Source organism: Carya illinoinensis, chromosome 7 (genome assembly GCF_018687715.1).
Source record: "Carya illinoinensis cultivar Pawnee chromosome 7, C.illinoinensisPawnee_v1, whole genome shotgun sequence".
NCBI lineage: Eukaryota > Viridiplantae > Streptophyta > Magnoliopsida > Fagales > Juglandaceae > Carya > Carya illinoinensis.
In genome coordinates, this window is record NC_056758.1 from 13,666,975 (window position 1) to 13,681,052 (window position 14,078).

The 14,078-nt window shown below is 37.8% G+C and overlaps 1 protein-coding gene across 1 annotated transcript; it reads left to right on the forward strand.

The window, feature by feature from the left end:
- The first annotated feature begins 11,531 nt into the window (after positions 1–11,531).
- On the forward strand, positions 11,532–12,089 carry LOC122316184. The gene has a single exon (XM_043132719.1). It carries the CDS (start codon positions 11,532–11,534, stop codon positions 12,087–12,089), a length of 558 nt encoding a protein of 185 aa, XP_042988653.1.
- Positions 12,090–14,078: the final 1,989 nt, after the last annotated feature.

Sequence of the window (14,078 nt, forward strand, 5' to 3'; positions counted from 1 at the left end):
TTTCGATACATACTTATAAACAGTTTTTAAAATATAAAATTTATTATTTAAGTTATAAATTATAAATTATATTTCTCATTGTAATTCTAAACATATACAAATAAATAGTATTATTTATCCTAGCATGATCAATAACTTTATCTATTTATTTAGGGTGCCACCTTACTCCCTTAAGAAATGATTTGGATGCCACCTATTCAAGGATCCACGAGATTTGAAGGGTACAAAAGGGCATTCAAATACTTTTTGGTTGAAAACACGATAAAGGTCTTGAAAAAATTAGAAAGTCAAGAAACGGACCACAGGACGAGTGAGACATTTTTTTCCTGATAAATGAAACTCAATTGGAACTCTACTAATGAAACTGACAACTAATAATATTGTATTTTCAAGCCATATCACTCGTTTCTTGAAAACTGTCAATACAAATCAGTCTGAATGCAACGATCAGAGCTATGCTGAGATTAGGAAGAGGATGAGAATCCTGTAGGGGTTGAAAAGGCACGAGGCTGCAATTCGATTGAATTTACATAGTTTTTATGGGACTTTAGTCCACATAAGAAACCTTTACGCTGAGTTTGGATATTGAGCTCAGGTTTTTATGAATTATAGTGAGCTATGCTGTTGGGCTTGAACACCTTACATTTTAAGAGTACTTTTTACAAACACATATCCTACAATTTCAACAAAATGGGCAATCATAACAGATTATGTAATAAAGAACACCATATTACAAACACATCATAAAAATATTATTCTTCCTGCTCAACCCACAGCAAACACACACACATACTCAAAGAAGCGAAGCCAGTTCTTGAAAAACCCAAAATCAAAACCTTAATAAAAAGAAGTTTGTAAATAAATTCTGGATTGAGGTAACCACACCAGCAACTAGTTTGTAAATAAAAAGAAGTTAAGTCTCAAAAGAAGCTGACATGATAAACCTGTCAACACCAACTAGTGTAGGAAAGAGTGTAGAACAAATAGGACAATAAGTTAAAATCAAACAAACGAACTGACAAAGCCTTAAGACTTTTTCTGATAGATTTTCTGCCATTAGTACATTAAAATCAAACAAACGAATTGGGTTTCATAAGGAGTTGCCAACAGATTGCTTGGACATCCATGCCATTTCAATAATGATGATAAGCCTTGAGTATTTACCTGCGCAAGAGAGAGAGAGCGAGAGCCTTGAGAATGTGAGAGTCAGAGAGAGCAAGAGTCTTGAGAGTGTGAAATGCAGGTAGACCCCAGCGGCTGTGGAGTCAGCTGAAGAAGAAGCGTATTGCCCTACTGGGTAAAGTCACTAAATCGGGTATTGGGTAATTACCCGACCCAACTTGATCCGAATAGAAACCGGTTCGGAAGCTGATTATTTCTACCCGTTTTAAAACGGTTCGGGTAAATTCGGGCCGGCATGATCGGGTATTCGGGTCGGGTCGGTTATTTCGGCTTAATTGTTCAGCCCTACCCGAGTTAATATGAGGTATGGTCCATCTCCTTTTCGATTTCAAAAAATGTGGTGCTCTCACGAATCATTTCACAGTTTGGTAAATGAGGTATGGGGTCAGCCTACGTTGGGTTCGAGCTTGGTAAAATTGGCGGCAAAATTGAGGCGACTCAAGCTGGAGTTGTGAAACTGGAATAAAAATGTTTTTGGCAGAGTGGACAGCAACTTGCAAGAACTTGAAGCGAGGCTAGCAATATTGGAGGCCCAATTGCAATCTGAATATTCGGAAGAAATAGAAATGGACTATCTCGTCACCAAGCTGGAGATTGATGTTTGGGAGAAGTGAGAGGAGACCCGTATGGCTCAAGTTGCAAAGAAGAGATGGTTAAAAGAGGGTGACCAAAATTCTAAATTTTTTCATGCAGTTGTTTCTTAGCACCGGCATGGAGCCATCATTCCACAAATGTGTTTGATGGATGGCACACTATTAGATTCACCAGAGCAGGTACACTTGGGGGCGGTGAATTATTTCATTAATTTTCTTATGGAGATGCCGCACATTGAGCTTGTGGATTTGTCTCCGTTGTTGGGTGTGGAAATGTGTGCTAATCAAAATTCTGAATTGTGCCTTTTGCCATCAAAAGAGGAAGTGAAAGATGTCGTCTTTTCGATACAGCAGCAAAGTAGCCCAGGCCCGGACTGGTTTGGATCCTCTTTCTATATTTCTTGTTGGCAAATAGTGAAGGATTTTTTTGCGGGTTCCACGATGCCAAGGTTTTATACTTCGTCATATATTGTGTTGATTCCGAAAGTGCTAGATCCCAAGAGTTTTGAGAAATTTCGGCCAATTAGTCTTTGTTCGGTGGCATACAAGATCTTCTCAAAGATTCTTGTGACTTGTTTGATGGGCTTTTTTCCAAAGTTAATTTCAACGAAACAAGGGGATTTTATTCCGGCTCGCAATATTTTTGAGAACATATCTGTTACTCGAGAGATGGTTCATGTTTTGAGAAGGAAGACAGTTGGAGGGAATGTTATGGTGAAACTTGATATGGTGAAGGCATATGATAGGGTACATTGGGATTTTTAATTTAATGTCCTAGCTAGTTTTGGTTTTTCAGAAAAATTTTGTAGTTTGATAAAGGAGTGCGTTGCGTTCCCTTGGTACTCGGTGATGATGAATGGGTCGTATAAAGGGTTTTTCAAGTCGACAAGAGGCTTGCGGCAAGGGGATCCCCTGTTGCCATATTTATTTATATTGATGCAAGAAGTACTTTTGAGGCTTCTTTGAAAAGAATTCGACGAGGGCCGCATTGGTAAGTTTTATCATCCTATGGGGACCCCGTTGGTGACTCACTTGTTATATGCGGATGATATTTGAATTTTCTTGAATGGTGAAAAGAGACCTTTGAGAAGATTGGGGAGTGTATTATCTTGCTATGAAACCTGGTATGGACAATAGGTTAGCCGAGAAAAATCAGCAATTTTTATCTCCCCAGCTGTTAGTGTAGCTCTGCAACGTGGTTTGGTGAGATTAATAGGGTATGCGCAAGGTAGTTTTCTTGTCATGTATCTAGGGGTTGCATTGGTATGTGGTAGATTGAAAGCGATCCATATGGATCAATTGCTAGAGAAGTTTCGGGCTAAGGTTGCTAGGTGGAAGTTAAGGTTGTTGTCGTAAGGGGGCGGCTGATTTTGCTTAAACATGTGTTATCTAGTATGGCTTCCCATTGCTTGGTTGTGATGAAGTTCCTCAGGTTGTGATTAAAAAGATTAATTCCATTCTTGCTACATTGTTTTGGGGAGAGAAGAGCGGGAAAGCAAAAATGAAGTGGTGCACGTGGTATCGGATGTGTAAACCAACAGAGGAGGGGGGCCTGAGCTTGAGGAATTTTTTGGAAATCCAACAAGCAATGCATATGAAATTGGCGTGGCGGATTTTATCGATGGACTCTTTGTGCGCTCGGTTCATGGTGGCAAAGTATGGAAGGGGCCAACATTTTTGTCTACTAGTAGCACGAAGTAATAGCTCGAGATTATGGAAGTCTATAGTCTCTATTCTTCCAGGCGTATGCGAGGCAACTAAAGTCAGAGTAAGGGAGGGCACGGTTTCTTTCTGGTATGACAGATGGTTTTCGAGTGGTCCTGTTTGTAATATGGTGGATGTAGTTAGCAGGCCAGCTTTGAAAATTAAGGAGGTTTGGGTTGGGGACTCTTGGGACGTTGACATGCTACAGCAACTACTTGGTGTGGAGTTGGCGGATGCTATGATCAGGGAAATTGGTGCAGCCCATTTTGGGAAAGATGTTTTGATTTGGAAGCCAGCACTGGACGGAAAGTTTTCTACAGCCAGTGCGTGGGACTTAATCCGAGTGAGGGATGACCATCAGGCTTGGATGGACTGGATATGGAGTAAATATTTATTGAAGAAAATTTCAATTTATATGTGGAGGGCTCAGTTTACACTTTCCTAGCAACGGATTCCCTGGTGTAGTCCCATGGAGTGGCCATGGCCTCAAAATGTGACCACAGTCAAGTCCCATAGACCGAATCTCTGGATCATGTTCTTGCTTCTAGGCAGGTCGCGGAGTAGGTATGGCGTCTAGTCTCTTTGACATTGGGCATCTTATGTTTAACAACCAAAACTTGGATTGGTTAGATGGCGTGTGCGAGAAAAGGGAAAAATTGAGAGTTTTAATTGGCCTTCTAACGAGCATATTAATTTGGTGCTTATGGCGTCAACGATGTCAAGCTCAGATGGAGGGAGTTCAGGGCAGTGCAGCGGAGGTATGGAGATTCGTTCGGTTATGGTTGGGGATTTTGGTAAATGACATGCATGACAAGGGGCTCTGCAGCTGATGCACAGATTCTTAGTGCTTTCAACATTAACCTAACGCTCCGAGCAACATGTAAACCAGTTCAAGTTGTTTGGTCAAAGCCCCTACTTGGTTGGTGGAAGCTTAATGTTGACAGTAGTTGCCGTGGACACCCAGGAAACTATGGTGGGGGTGGAGTATTGTGGGATCATTGGGGCCAGATAAATGCGGGTTTTTCTGCTCACTACGGTTTCGGGACCAATAATGAGGCTGAATTAAAAGCTTTACTCCAAGGGGTACGGCTATGCAAAGAAATGGATTGTCAGAATATAATTTTGGAATGCGAGTCCAAGGTTGTGGTGGATTGGGTGAAGAAGCGAGGCTGTAATTTATGGTATCTTTGGAATTATTGGGATGCTCTTCTTCAGGAACTTGATGGAGTCCACTTTCAAGTGGTACATCAACTCAGAGAAGGCAATCAAGTGGTGGATTATTTGGCAAGGAGAGGAGAAGAGGGTTTGAATTGAGATTTTGTTTCTGGTGATGACATTCCTAGATAATTGAGGGGTATTATTAGACTATATGCGTTGGGTATCCCTTCTATTAGGAAGTAATTGTATGTTGGATTTTGTCGCGTGTTTTGGCATGTTTTTCGTTTCCTCTTTTACATAAGGGGTTTGGTTTTTGGTAGAGGTTTTGGTTTTGGTTGTTTGGGCACTTGGCTCTTTGGGGTTATTTGATAGATTTTTGTAAGTCCCAAGTGTCATGATGTTTCCTATGGTATTCTTCTGCCACAGGTGAGGGTTTTTTTTTTAATAAATTCGGGACAAGGCTGCATTGTGTGTGGCTACTGGCTCTTTTAAAAAAAAAAAAAAATTATAACAAACTCATAACAAAAAGCAAGAAGTTCTAAAAAGACTGTAGAAACAACAAACGGCCTTACCATCAACAAAACACAGTGTTTAATGTAAAATAAAACACATTGTCTCATTCTTCTCAAAATGATGTCACTTGGTTCTTAGACTTTACAACTATTTCATCTCCTCACTTCTCCATGTGCAGACTTTTCCACTTTAATTAGGGTACTTGACAGTTGACTTGATGTGCCCAATTAATTTATTAATTTAAATAATGGACTCATCCTCCACCTGAAAATGCATTACCATCGACTTGCCTAGTGTTACTTCTCCAACTTCTCACAATGGAAAGGACTCATCTGCCCTTCATTTTACCCGTGTAGCCTTGTAATATTAGCCTTTTGGCAAATGAAAGAAAAAGTATTGAGGAATAAATCCCACATTGCCTGTGGATAAGGTTTTGAGCATATTTATAAGCAATGAGCAACTTTCTCTTATTGAACAGGTTTATGAGATAAATTAGACTCATGAATTTTTTCATGGTATCATAACCTACCGCAAGATGAATGGGGTTCCACACTATTTACCCCATGACAAGGATTAGGAAAAATACTGGTCTGCATGTGAGAGATGGTATTGAGGAATAAATCCCACATTGCCTGTTGATAAAGTCTTAGGTATATTTATAAGCAATGAGTAGCCCTCTCTTGTTGAATCGGTTTTACGAGATGAGTTAAGCCCATGAATTCTTTAAAAAAAACAAAAAAGAAGAAAATATAATTTGCCTTTATTTTAGTGTTTGAATAAAAGAGAACATGAAGTTTGAAACAAAGCCAACTTTGAGCAAATTATGTGTCGACCTACCCAAATCAAAAAGCATAAAGAGCAAGTTGTTGTTGGGCCATTCAAGTTAATAAAAATATTAATTCAAGTTTTAACTTTGGGTCGAGAAAGGCATGCACTCAACAACTCAATTCAATTAAAAAGCTCTCAACTTGCTTCCTTCCCCCTTCACCTAAGAAAATTGATATATAGGTGCACACAAGGATGAATTTGGGTACTTGAATATATATATATACATATATATATATATATCCATGCATGGGACATTTACTTGAAATCATTGTCTACATTGCGCTCATGATTTTTCATAATATGTTGAATTTGAGTGATTGCCCTTTTCCAACCTTTACTGCCCAACCGCAGAAGGGACATATGTGCACTATCGGGAAATATATAAATAAATAATGGGTGCATATTTTTTGTAAACTAGAAAAGAAAGAAAGTAACACAAAATCACATGTTAGAATTGGGTAAATGTGCATGGTGTAAGGTTTCCTTGTAGCATTTTTCCATGAAAAAGTAGTACTGCTATTGAAAACCTTTACACCACACACATACATATGACATAATTTGATTTGTATGATTAAGATTTTAAAATTGGAGGATCCATTTCCTTCTCTCACTTAGAGTAAGGTTTCTCTCTCTGCTTGTGTCAGAGTCTTTGTCTCTCAGTTTAGGCTATGGAGTTTTGTGCATGTATGACTACGGATAGGTTAACTACTCTAAGGGAGGGCCTCAAACTCTCAGAAGTAGAAGAACAGGTTGTTGTTTTATCTGATCATTCCGTACAAGAAGCAATCTCGAAGGTGAAACATTGTCTTCTATCTTTGGTTACTTTAGATAAACCGATTAATATTAAAGCTTTCAAAACAACAATGGCAATGGTATGGAGGTTGAAGGGTTGGGTGGAGTTCTTAGTGGTGGGTGACAATTCTATACTTGTTGAATTCCAGACGATGGCAGATAAAGAAAAAGTTCTACAAGGTCGCCCATGGACTTTTGACAGATATCTGGTTGCTTTGCAAGAAATTGATGGCAGTCTCTCTATCAATGCCATTTCTTTTACACAAGAGTCATTCTGGGTGCAACTTCATAATATGCCTCTAGCAGGTATGAACCAGGAATATGGAAAGATTATTGCTTCAAATTTTGGGAAGGTTCTTGATGTGGAAGTGAAGAAGGATGGCACGAGATGGGGCAGAAGTCTTCGAGTGAAAGTTAATGTCAATATATCTGAACCCCGATTCGTGGTAGATGGGTGCAAAGTGGTGAACAGAGGACATGGATAGCATTCAAATATGAAATATTACAAAATTTATGTTTCAAATGTGGAGTCCTGAAACACAAAGGCAAAAACTGTCCTCTCATGCATAGAGATGATAGTGAGGAGATGCAATTTGGTCCATGGTTGAGGGCTAATCCAATCAAAATTAGGCTGTCTGAAGTGAAAAAATATGGTGGTGATGGTGGCTCTAATCAACCAAGGGAGGAGGAAGGCGCGGGAATTCTTTTAGGAAGACAGCTGGTGGTTCTTCTGCTTAGGAGCCATTACAAAATGAGCGATTACTAAATGCAGTTATTTATAATCAAGGAGGCGTTACTATCATGCAGAAGGCTAGTCAATTTCAGGTTCTTGATGGCAGCAGTGGTTCAGTTTCAAAGATTAATCAATCTGAGTTATTGGCCAACATTAAGACAAGTAATATCTAGCATGGTCCACGTGTTATTGAAGATCCATTGCCTATGGAGACAGTTACACAAGGACCTGAATCTGGTGTTGACCTTTTTACCTTCAGCTTCCAATCACAACCTTCTTTAGTGAAAGAGAAATCCACCTGGAAAAGGAAGGCACGTGAGGGACCAGGTAAGGAAGTTATTTTTGAACCTCTTTTGCTGTCAAGTGGTGATAAAAAAAGAGCATTGAGATCTAATTCCCTTATCAATGTTTCTTCCCAACATGAGAAAAAACAAAAAAACAAGTGTGGAGTCTTTTGATGCTAAATTGGTGGTGGCAGCCCCACCAAGCTTAATGAGTTGCCTAAGTTGGAACTATCGAGGGCTTGGGAACCCTTGAACAGTTCGAGAGTTGCACCATTTGGTGCGTTCTAAGTGCCCAAACTTTATTTTTTTTTAATGGACACAAAGTGTAATAGAAAAAAGGTGGAGAATATTCATAGTAAGCTTGGTTACCAGCATAGCTTTGTTATTGAGAGTAGGGGACTAAGTGGGGGGATTTGTTTCCTGTGGAAAGACCAAATGGAGGTGGAATTAGTGACTTACACTCATCATCATATCTCATTAAAGGTGACTTCAGAGGGAGAGCAAAGTTCTTTTTTAGTAACAGGCTTTTATGGCTTTCCTAAAGTTGCTCGAAGGGCAGCTAGTTGGGAGCTTCTTAGAGCCATAATGCCTTTTGATAATATGGCATGGATTTGCATTGGAGATTTTAATGAAGTCCTACATAGCTATGAAAAATTTGGTGCTGCAGATAGGCCTTTCAGATTGATGGAAGACTTTAGAAGTGCTCTGGAAAATTGTGCTTTGAGAGAGTTTCCATTCCATGGAGATTTTTTTACTTAGAGCAATAAAAGGGAAGGGGATTCTTTTACTAAAGAAAAACTGGACAGGGCTTTGGGTAATCAAGTTTGGTTTGATGTTTTTCCTGATTGTTCTGTGTCAACACTTGCTGCTCAATGTTCAGATCATGCTCCAATACTTCTTTCATTTAACAACGAAGCTCCAGTCAGAGGTTCTGGTTTAAGACCATTTAGATATGAAGCCAGATGGTTTTTAAGAGATGGTTGTGAGGAGGTGATTAAAAGAGCATGGGGAAATACCCTCCTACAGCACTCAAGGATTAACGAATCTATTCAAGGGCTTAAAAGATGCAGAAAGGAACTTTCCAAGTGGAGCAAGGTTAATGGCCAAAACATCAAGCACTTGATCTTTACCAAAAGAAACCAAATCCAACAATTGCAAAGTATTAATCAAGGGGACAGAAACTCTGAAATTTTCCAGCTCAAGAGGGAAGTTGACACATTACTGGAGGAAGAGGATTTAAGGTGGAAGCAAAGGGCAAAGCAACAATAGCTGAAAGAGGGTGACAGAAATACTAAATTTTTTCACAAGTGTGCTTCTCAAAGAAGGAAAGTCAACTCTATAAAATGTATAACAAATGATTAGGGACGTGTGGTTGAAAATCCTGAAGAGGTGAGCTCCTTATTTCAATCTTTCTTCAAACATCTCTTTACTTCTACTGCTCCTGCCAATTTTGAAGAATGCCTCCAGAATATGTAGCCTATGGTCACTCCTAAAATGAATTTTGTTCTTACACAAGGAATTTCTAATGAAGAAGTTGAAAGGGCTGTATTTACTATGAATGGTCTTGGTTCTCCAAGCCCTTATGGTTTTCCTGCCATTTTTTACCAAAATCATTGGGCAGTGATTGGACCAGACATATGTGCAAGTCAGGAATGCTTTTCTAGCTGCTAAGTGGCCTCAAGATTTCAATGCAACTTATATTACTCTCATTCCCAAAGTGAAAAATCCTTCAAGAGTAACTGAATTTAGGCCCATAAGCCTTTGTAACATAATTTAAAAGATCTTAGCTAAGGTTCTGGCCAACAAACTGAAACTTTTCTTGTCTCAGTTGATCTCAAACACTCATAGTGCTTTTGTTCCCAACAGGCTGATTACTGATAATGTTATGGTGGCTTTTGAAGCTATGCATTCTATGCAAACCCAGATCAAAGGTAAAGAAGGATTCATGGCTCTAAAGTTGGATATGAGCAAGGTATATGATAGGATTGAATGGTCCTTTCTACAAGTTGTCATGATGAGGATGGGATTTGACTGTAAATGGGTTGAGGTGATTCTGAGATGTGTTTCTACTGTCTCATATTCTGTCCCCTTAAATGGAATCCCACAAAGCCCCTTTATTCCTAGAGGGATTAGGTAAGGAGACCCGCTGTCTCCTTACCTTTTTATTCTATGTACTAAATCACTAAGTAAACTGATTCAACATGCTAAAGGATCTGGTGCTATTACAGGTGTTCCTTTGGGCAGAAATCAGGTGAGAATTAGTCATCTGTTTTTTATAGATGATTGTCTTCTTTTCTGCAAAGCAAACCCTTTGGAATGGTCCAGGTTATCTCATCTTCTAGACACCTATGAGCAGGCAAGTGGTCAAAGACTAAATAAGGAAAAAAACCTCAATTCTGTTCAGCAAAAACACAAAGGCTGAATCTAGAGATCTCATCACTCAAATTGCAAGCATTCAGTCCTCTCAACCTTATGACAAATATTTAGGACTTCTTGTGGAGGTTGGAAGATCAAAAACCAAAGCCTTTAGAAGTGTTATTAACAAAGTTAGAGGGAGAATCAGCAATTGGAAAATAAAGTACTTATCTCAGGCAAGCAAAGAAATCCTTATCAAATCTATTATCCAAGCTATCCCTACTTACAGTATGGGTGTGTTCAAGATTCCTAAGTCCCTCTTATTAGAAATTGGTCGATTGGTTCAACAATTCTGGTGGGATCAGAAAGCTGAGGAAAGGAAGATTCATTGGTGTCATTGGGATAAAATGTGTAAGGTTAAAGTAGTTGGTGGGTTAGGATTCAGAGACCTTGAACATTTTAATCTTGCTATGCTGGCTAAACAAGGGTAGAGATTACTTCATTTCCCTGATTCACTTGCTGCAAAGGTTCTCTCCTCTAAATATTATCCTGATGGCCAGCTTCTCAAGGCTACAATTACAAGGCACCCATCCCTTATAGAGAACTATCATGGCTGCAAAACCATTATTAGAAGAAGGATTATTCTGGCATATTGGTAATGGTGCAGGTACTAGGATTTGGCACCATAAATGGTTGCCTATTCCAACATCATTCAAAGTTCAAAGTCCTATTGATTGGTTGGATCCTGAGGAGACAGTTTCAGCACTTATTGATCATGAAGCCAAAACATGGAAGACATAAGTGATTGATCAAGTTTTTCTTCAAAGGGAAGCTGAGATAATTCGACAAATTCCAATCAGTATATGCAATAGTCCTGATAAAGTTGTTTGGAGATGTACTTCTAATGGGATTTTTTTTGTTAGAAGTGCATATCATCTGCAACTTGAGCTTCATCAGAGAGATAAAGGTCAGAATTTTCAAGCCTTTGTTGACAAAGAAAACTAGAACAAGCTTTGGAGGATTAAAGTTACAAATGCAAAGAAATTATTCCTGTGGAAAGCATGTCACAATAGCCTTCTAATAAAACTGAACATTTTTAAGAGAAAGGTTGCAGTTAAAGATCCTTGGTGTCCAATTTGTAATCAACAAGAAGAATCTGTGGAACATGTCTTTTGGGAATGCATGGTAGCAAGGGATGTGTGGTGTCTTAGTTCCTCAAAATTGCAGAAACAAAGTATGAACCAGATTAGTTTCAGAAATTTTTTGTTGCAAATGATTCGGGAACTCAAAGATGAAATTTTAATCGAACTAGCAGTGGTGGCATGGAAATTATGGAGAAGAAGAAATGATTTGGTTTTTAACCAAACTTTTTCTAGTCCTCAACTTATTATGAGACAGGCTGCACAGAAAATTGAAAATCTTGCCGTTCTTTCCTCTCAGCAAACAACTAATCCTACAACTACTACTCAGACTCTCCAGTGGAATGCTCCCCCTGCTAATGTGTACAAAGTCAACTGGGATTCTGCTGTGGATAAAGTGAATTGCAAAGTGGGTGTTGGGACTATTATTCGTGATTGGGAAGGAAGAGTGATAGCTTGTATGAGGATGTGCAAACCTTTATTTCCTAACCCTTATTTGGCTGAGGCATTTGGTGCTTTGCATTCTGCAAAGTTGGCTATTGACATTGGACTAAAACAGATCAAACTTGAAGGGGATGCAATGAATGTTATAAATGATATTAAAGGCAACAAAGCAAGCTGGAAACAAACTGGTTTGATAATTAATGATATCAAGCAAGTGTTGCGAGGTTTTGATTCCTTTTCAATTGATTTTACACCTAGAAGTTGTAATAATTTGGCTCATTGTCTAGCTAGAAATGCACTAAACATTACTGATGTCCTTGTTGATATTGAGGATATCCCTTCTTGTATTGCATCTTTATTGTAATCGTTTGGTGATTAATACAATTGTTCCTTTCAAAAAAAAGATTTTAAAATTTATCTTCCAAAATCAAATTATGTCAAGTGAATAGTGCGCGATGCAAATGCTTTCAAATAAAATTATTATTTTTAAATATTATATAATTTTATCGGATGCCTTCAACTATTGCCAATGAATTCAATGTACTATTTTTTCAAATGTTTATGATGTTAAATGATATGTTGTCTTTTATTAAAAATGGAAACTGAGAACAAATTGCTTCTAAGAAACTTAAATGAAATTTGGAAGTCTTGGTAATAGGAAAAGATTGAATACTATGTTTTTTAGAAAATAATATTAAAAAAGAAAAACAAAAGAAAAAGAAAAATGCTATTTGTTGGATACTACAACTAAAATTAGCTCAAAGTTAGTAATTTTTTCTATCTTTTAACATCTACATGCGCCGCCCAACTCAAAACATTATCAGAGCACCCTAGAAAGAAGCGTATGTTTCAAAGTTCAAACATGTTAAAAATAAAAATCACCCTTAATTTTTGGTCTCTATTTGGGCACTAGCTCTATCCTCACCGCTAGGGCTGAAAACCGACTGGCTTGGTTCAATTTTGCGATAGACCAACCACGACAACTACACTATTTTGCCGACCAAAACCGACCATATAAGGGAGATAGAATTGTCCCGGCCTATTTACAGTCTATTCCTCCATTTGGGCCGGTTTGGACCTTTGTTTTAGGTCCCTTTTGGGAATTTATTTTTATCCACTTCAATTTTGTTTTAGACTTTTTTTTACTCAATCTATTAGTCAATATTCAGAATATTTTGAATTTTCTTCTTGTATTTTAAAAATTGATTACTAAAAACAATAAAACTAATTACTAATTAAGTAATTAGTAATAGTAACTAGTAATTATTAACTAATAGTTTAATAAGTTAATAACTATTAACTACTAACTACCAAGTAAACAATAAAAATGTCCACTAGATAAGTAGATGTTTAATACAAATACAAGCCAACACAAAATGTTTTAAGCAATAAGCAAACAACTAACAAAAATTAAAATTAATTTATGCCAAAATGAAAAATCCTAGATCTTCAATTCTTCATTCCATATTCAAAAACAATCTTCAATCTTCAATAGTTGTGATGCTTGATTGTGCTCCCAAATATAGATATGAAAAACACTAAACATCAAATATTAATAAACTTGGATAATGAAAAATAAATAAATTAATTTATAAAAATAAATGAATATTAAATGAGAAAAACATTACCAGATTCTACCATAAATCTCTCCACATTATCCATGGCCTCTCGAATATCAATTAGTGTCGTTAACGGATGACATAACCAATTCTGAGTCAAATAAGTGCCTCAACTGTTCTCGGAGCCAATGAACTCCAAAAATGATCGAGTATAAGCCCTCTTATACTAAATGCTAACCCTGAGTCTCTGAGGCAACAATGGAAATAGACATGGCTAACAAATTTCATACAATCCTCACAAGTATAGGATAATTAACCTCATTATATCTCTACCAGATCAACAAATCAAAAGATGGATTGAGTGCCTCAGAACCATCTGCTAAATACCGGTCCACCTCTATTTTACAAACTGTAGAGTCAATCTTAGAACCTGCCTGATACCACTCCATGTAAAATTGTAACTCATGATAGTCTTGACTTTCTCTTGCGGGTGTAGATGTCGAAACGGACACATGTTCTCGGCTACTCGAAGTAGAACCAAATGTAGTATTTTACTTAGCATGAGTCTAATAGTAACTATCTCACCCTAGACACCAACACCTCAGCCCAAGTCTCATCATGAACTTTTCTCAAGTTATGGGTGAGAAGCCCTAACTTACTTCGAGGATCAAGCACAACGGCAATCAACAAAAAAAAATTCATCTTAAATATGTATCATATTTCATTCTCATGTTTATGGCTATGTTTATCAAACAACTATTGTCACTCTTACTTACCCTAACCAACTCTTTTTG

Coding starts and splice junctions, on each gene's coding strand:
- LOC122316184 (XM_043132719.1), top strand. CDS start 11,532: ATGAGACAGGCTGCACAGAAAATTGAAAATCTTGCCGTTCTTTCCTCT.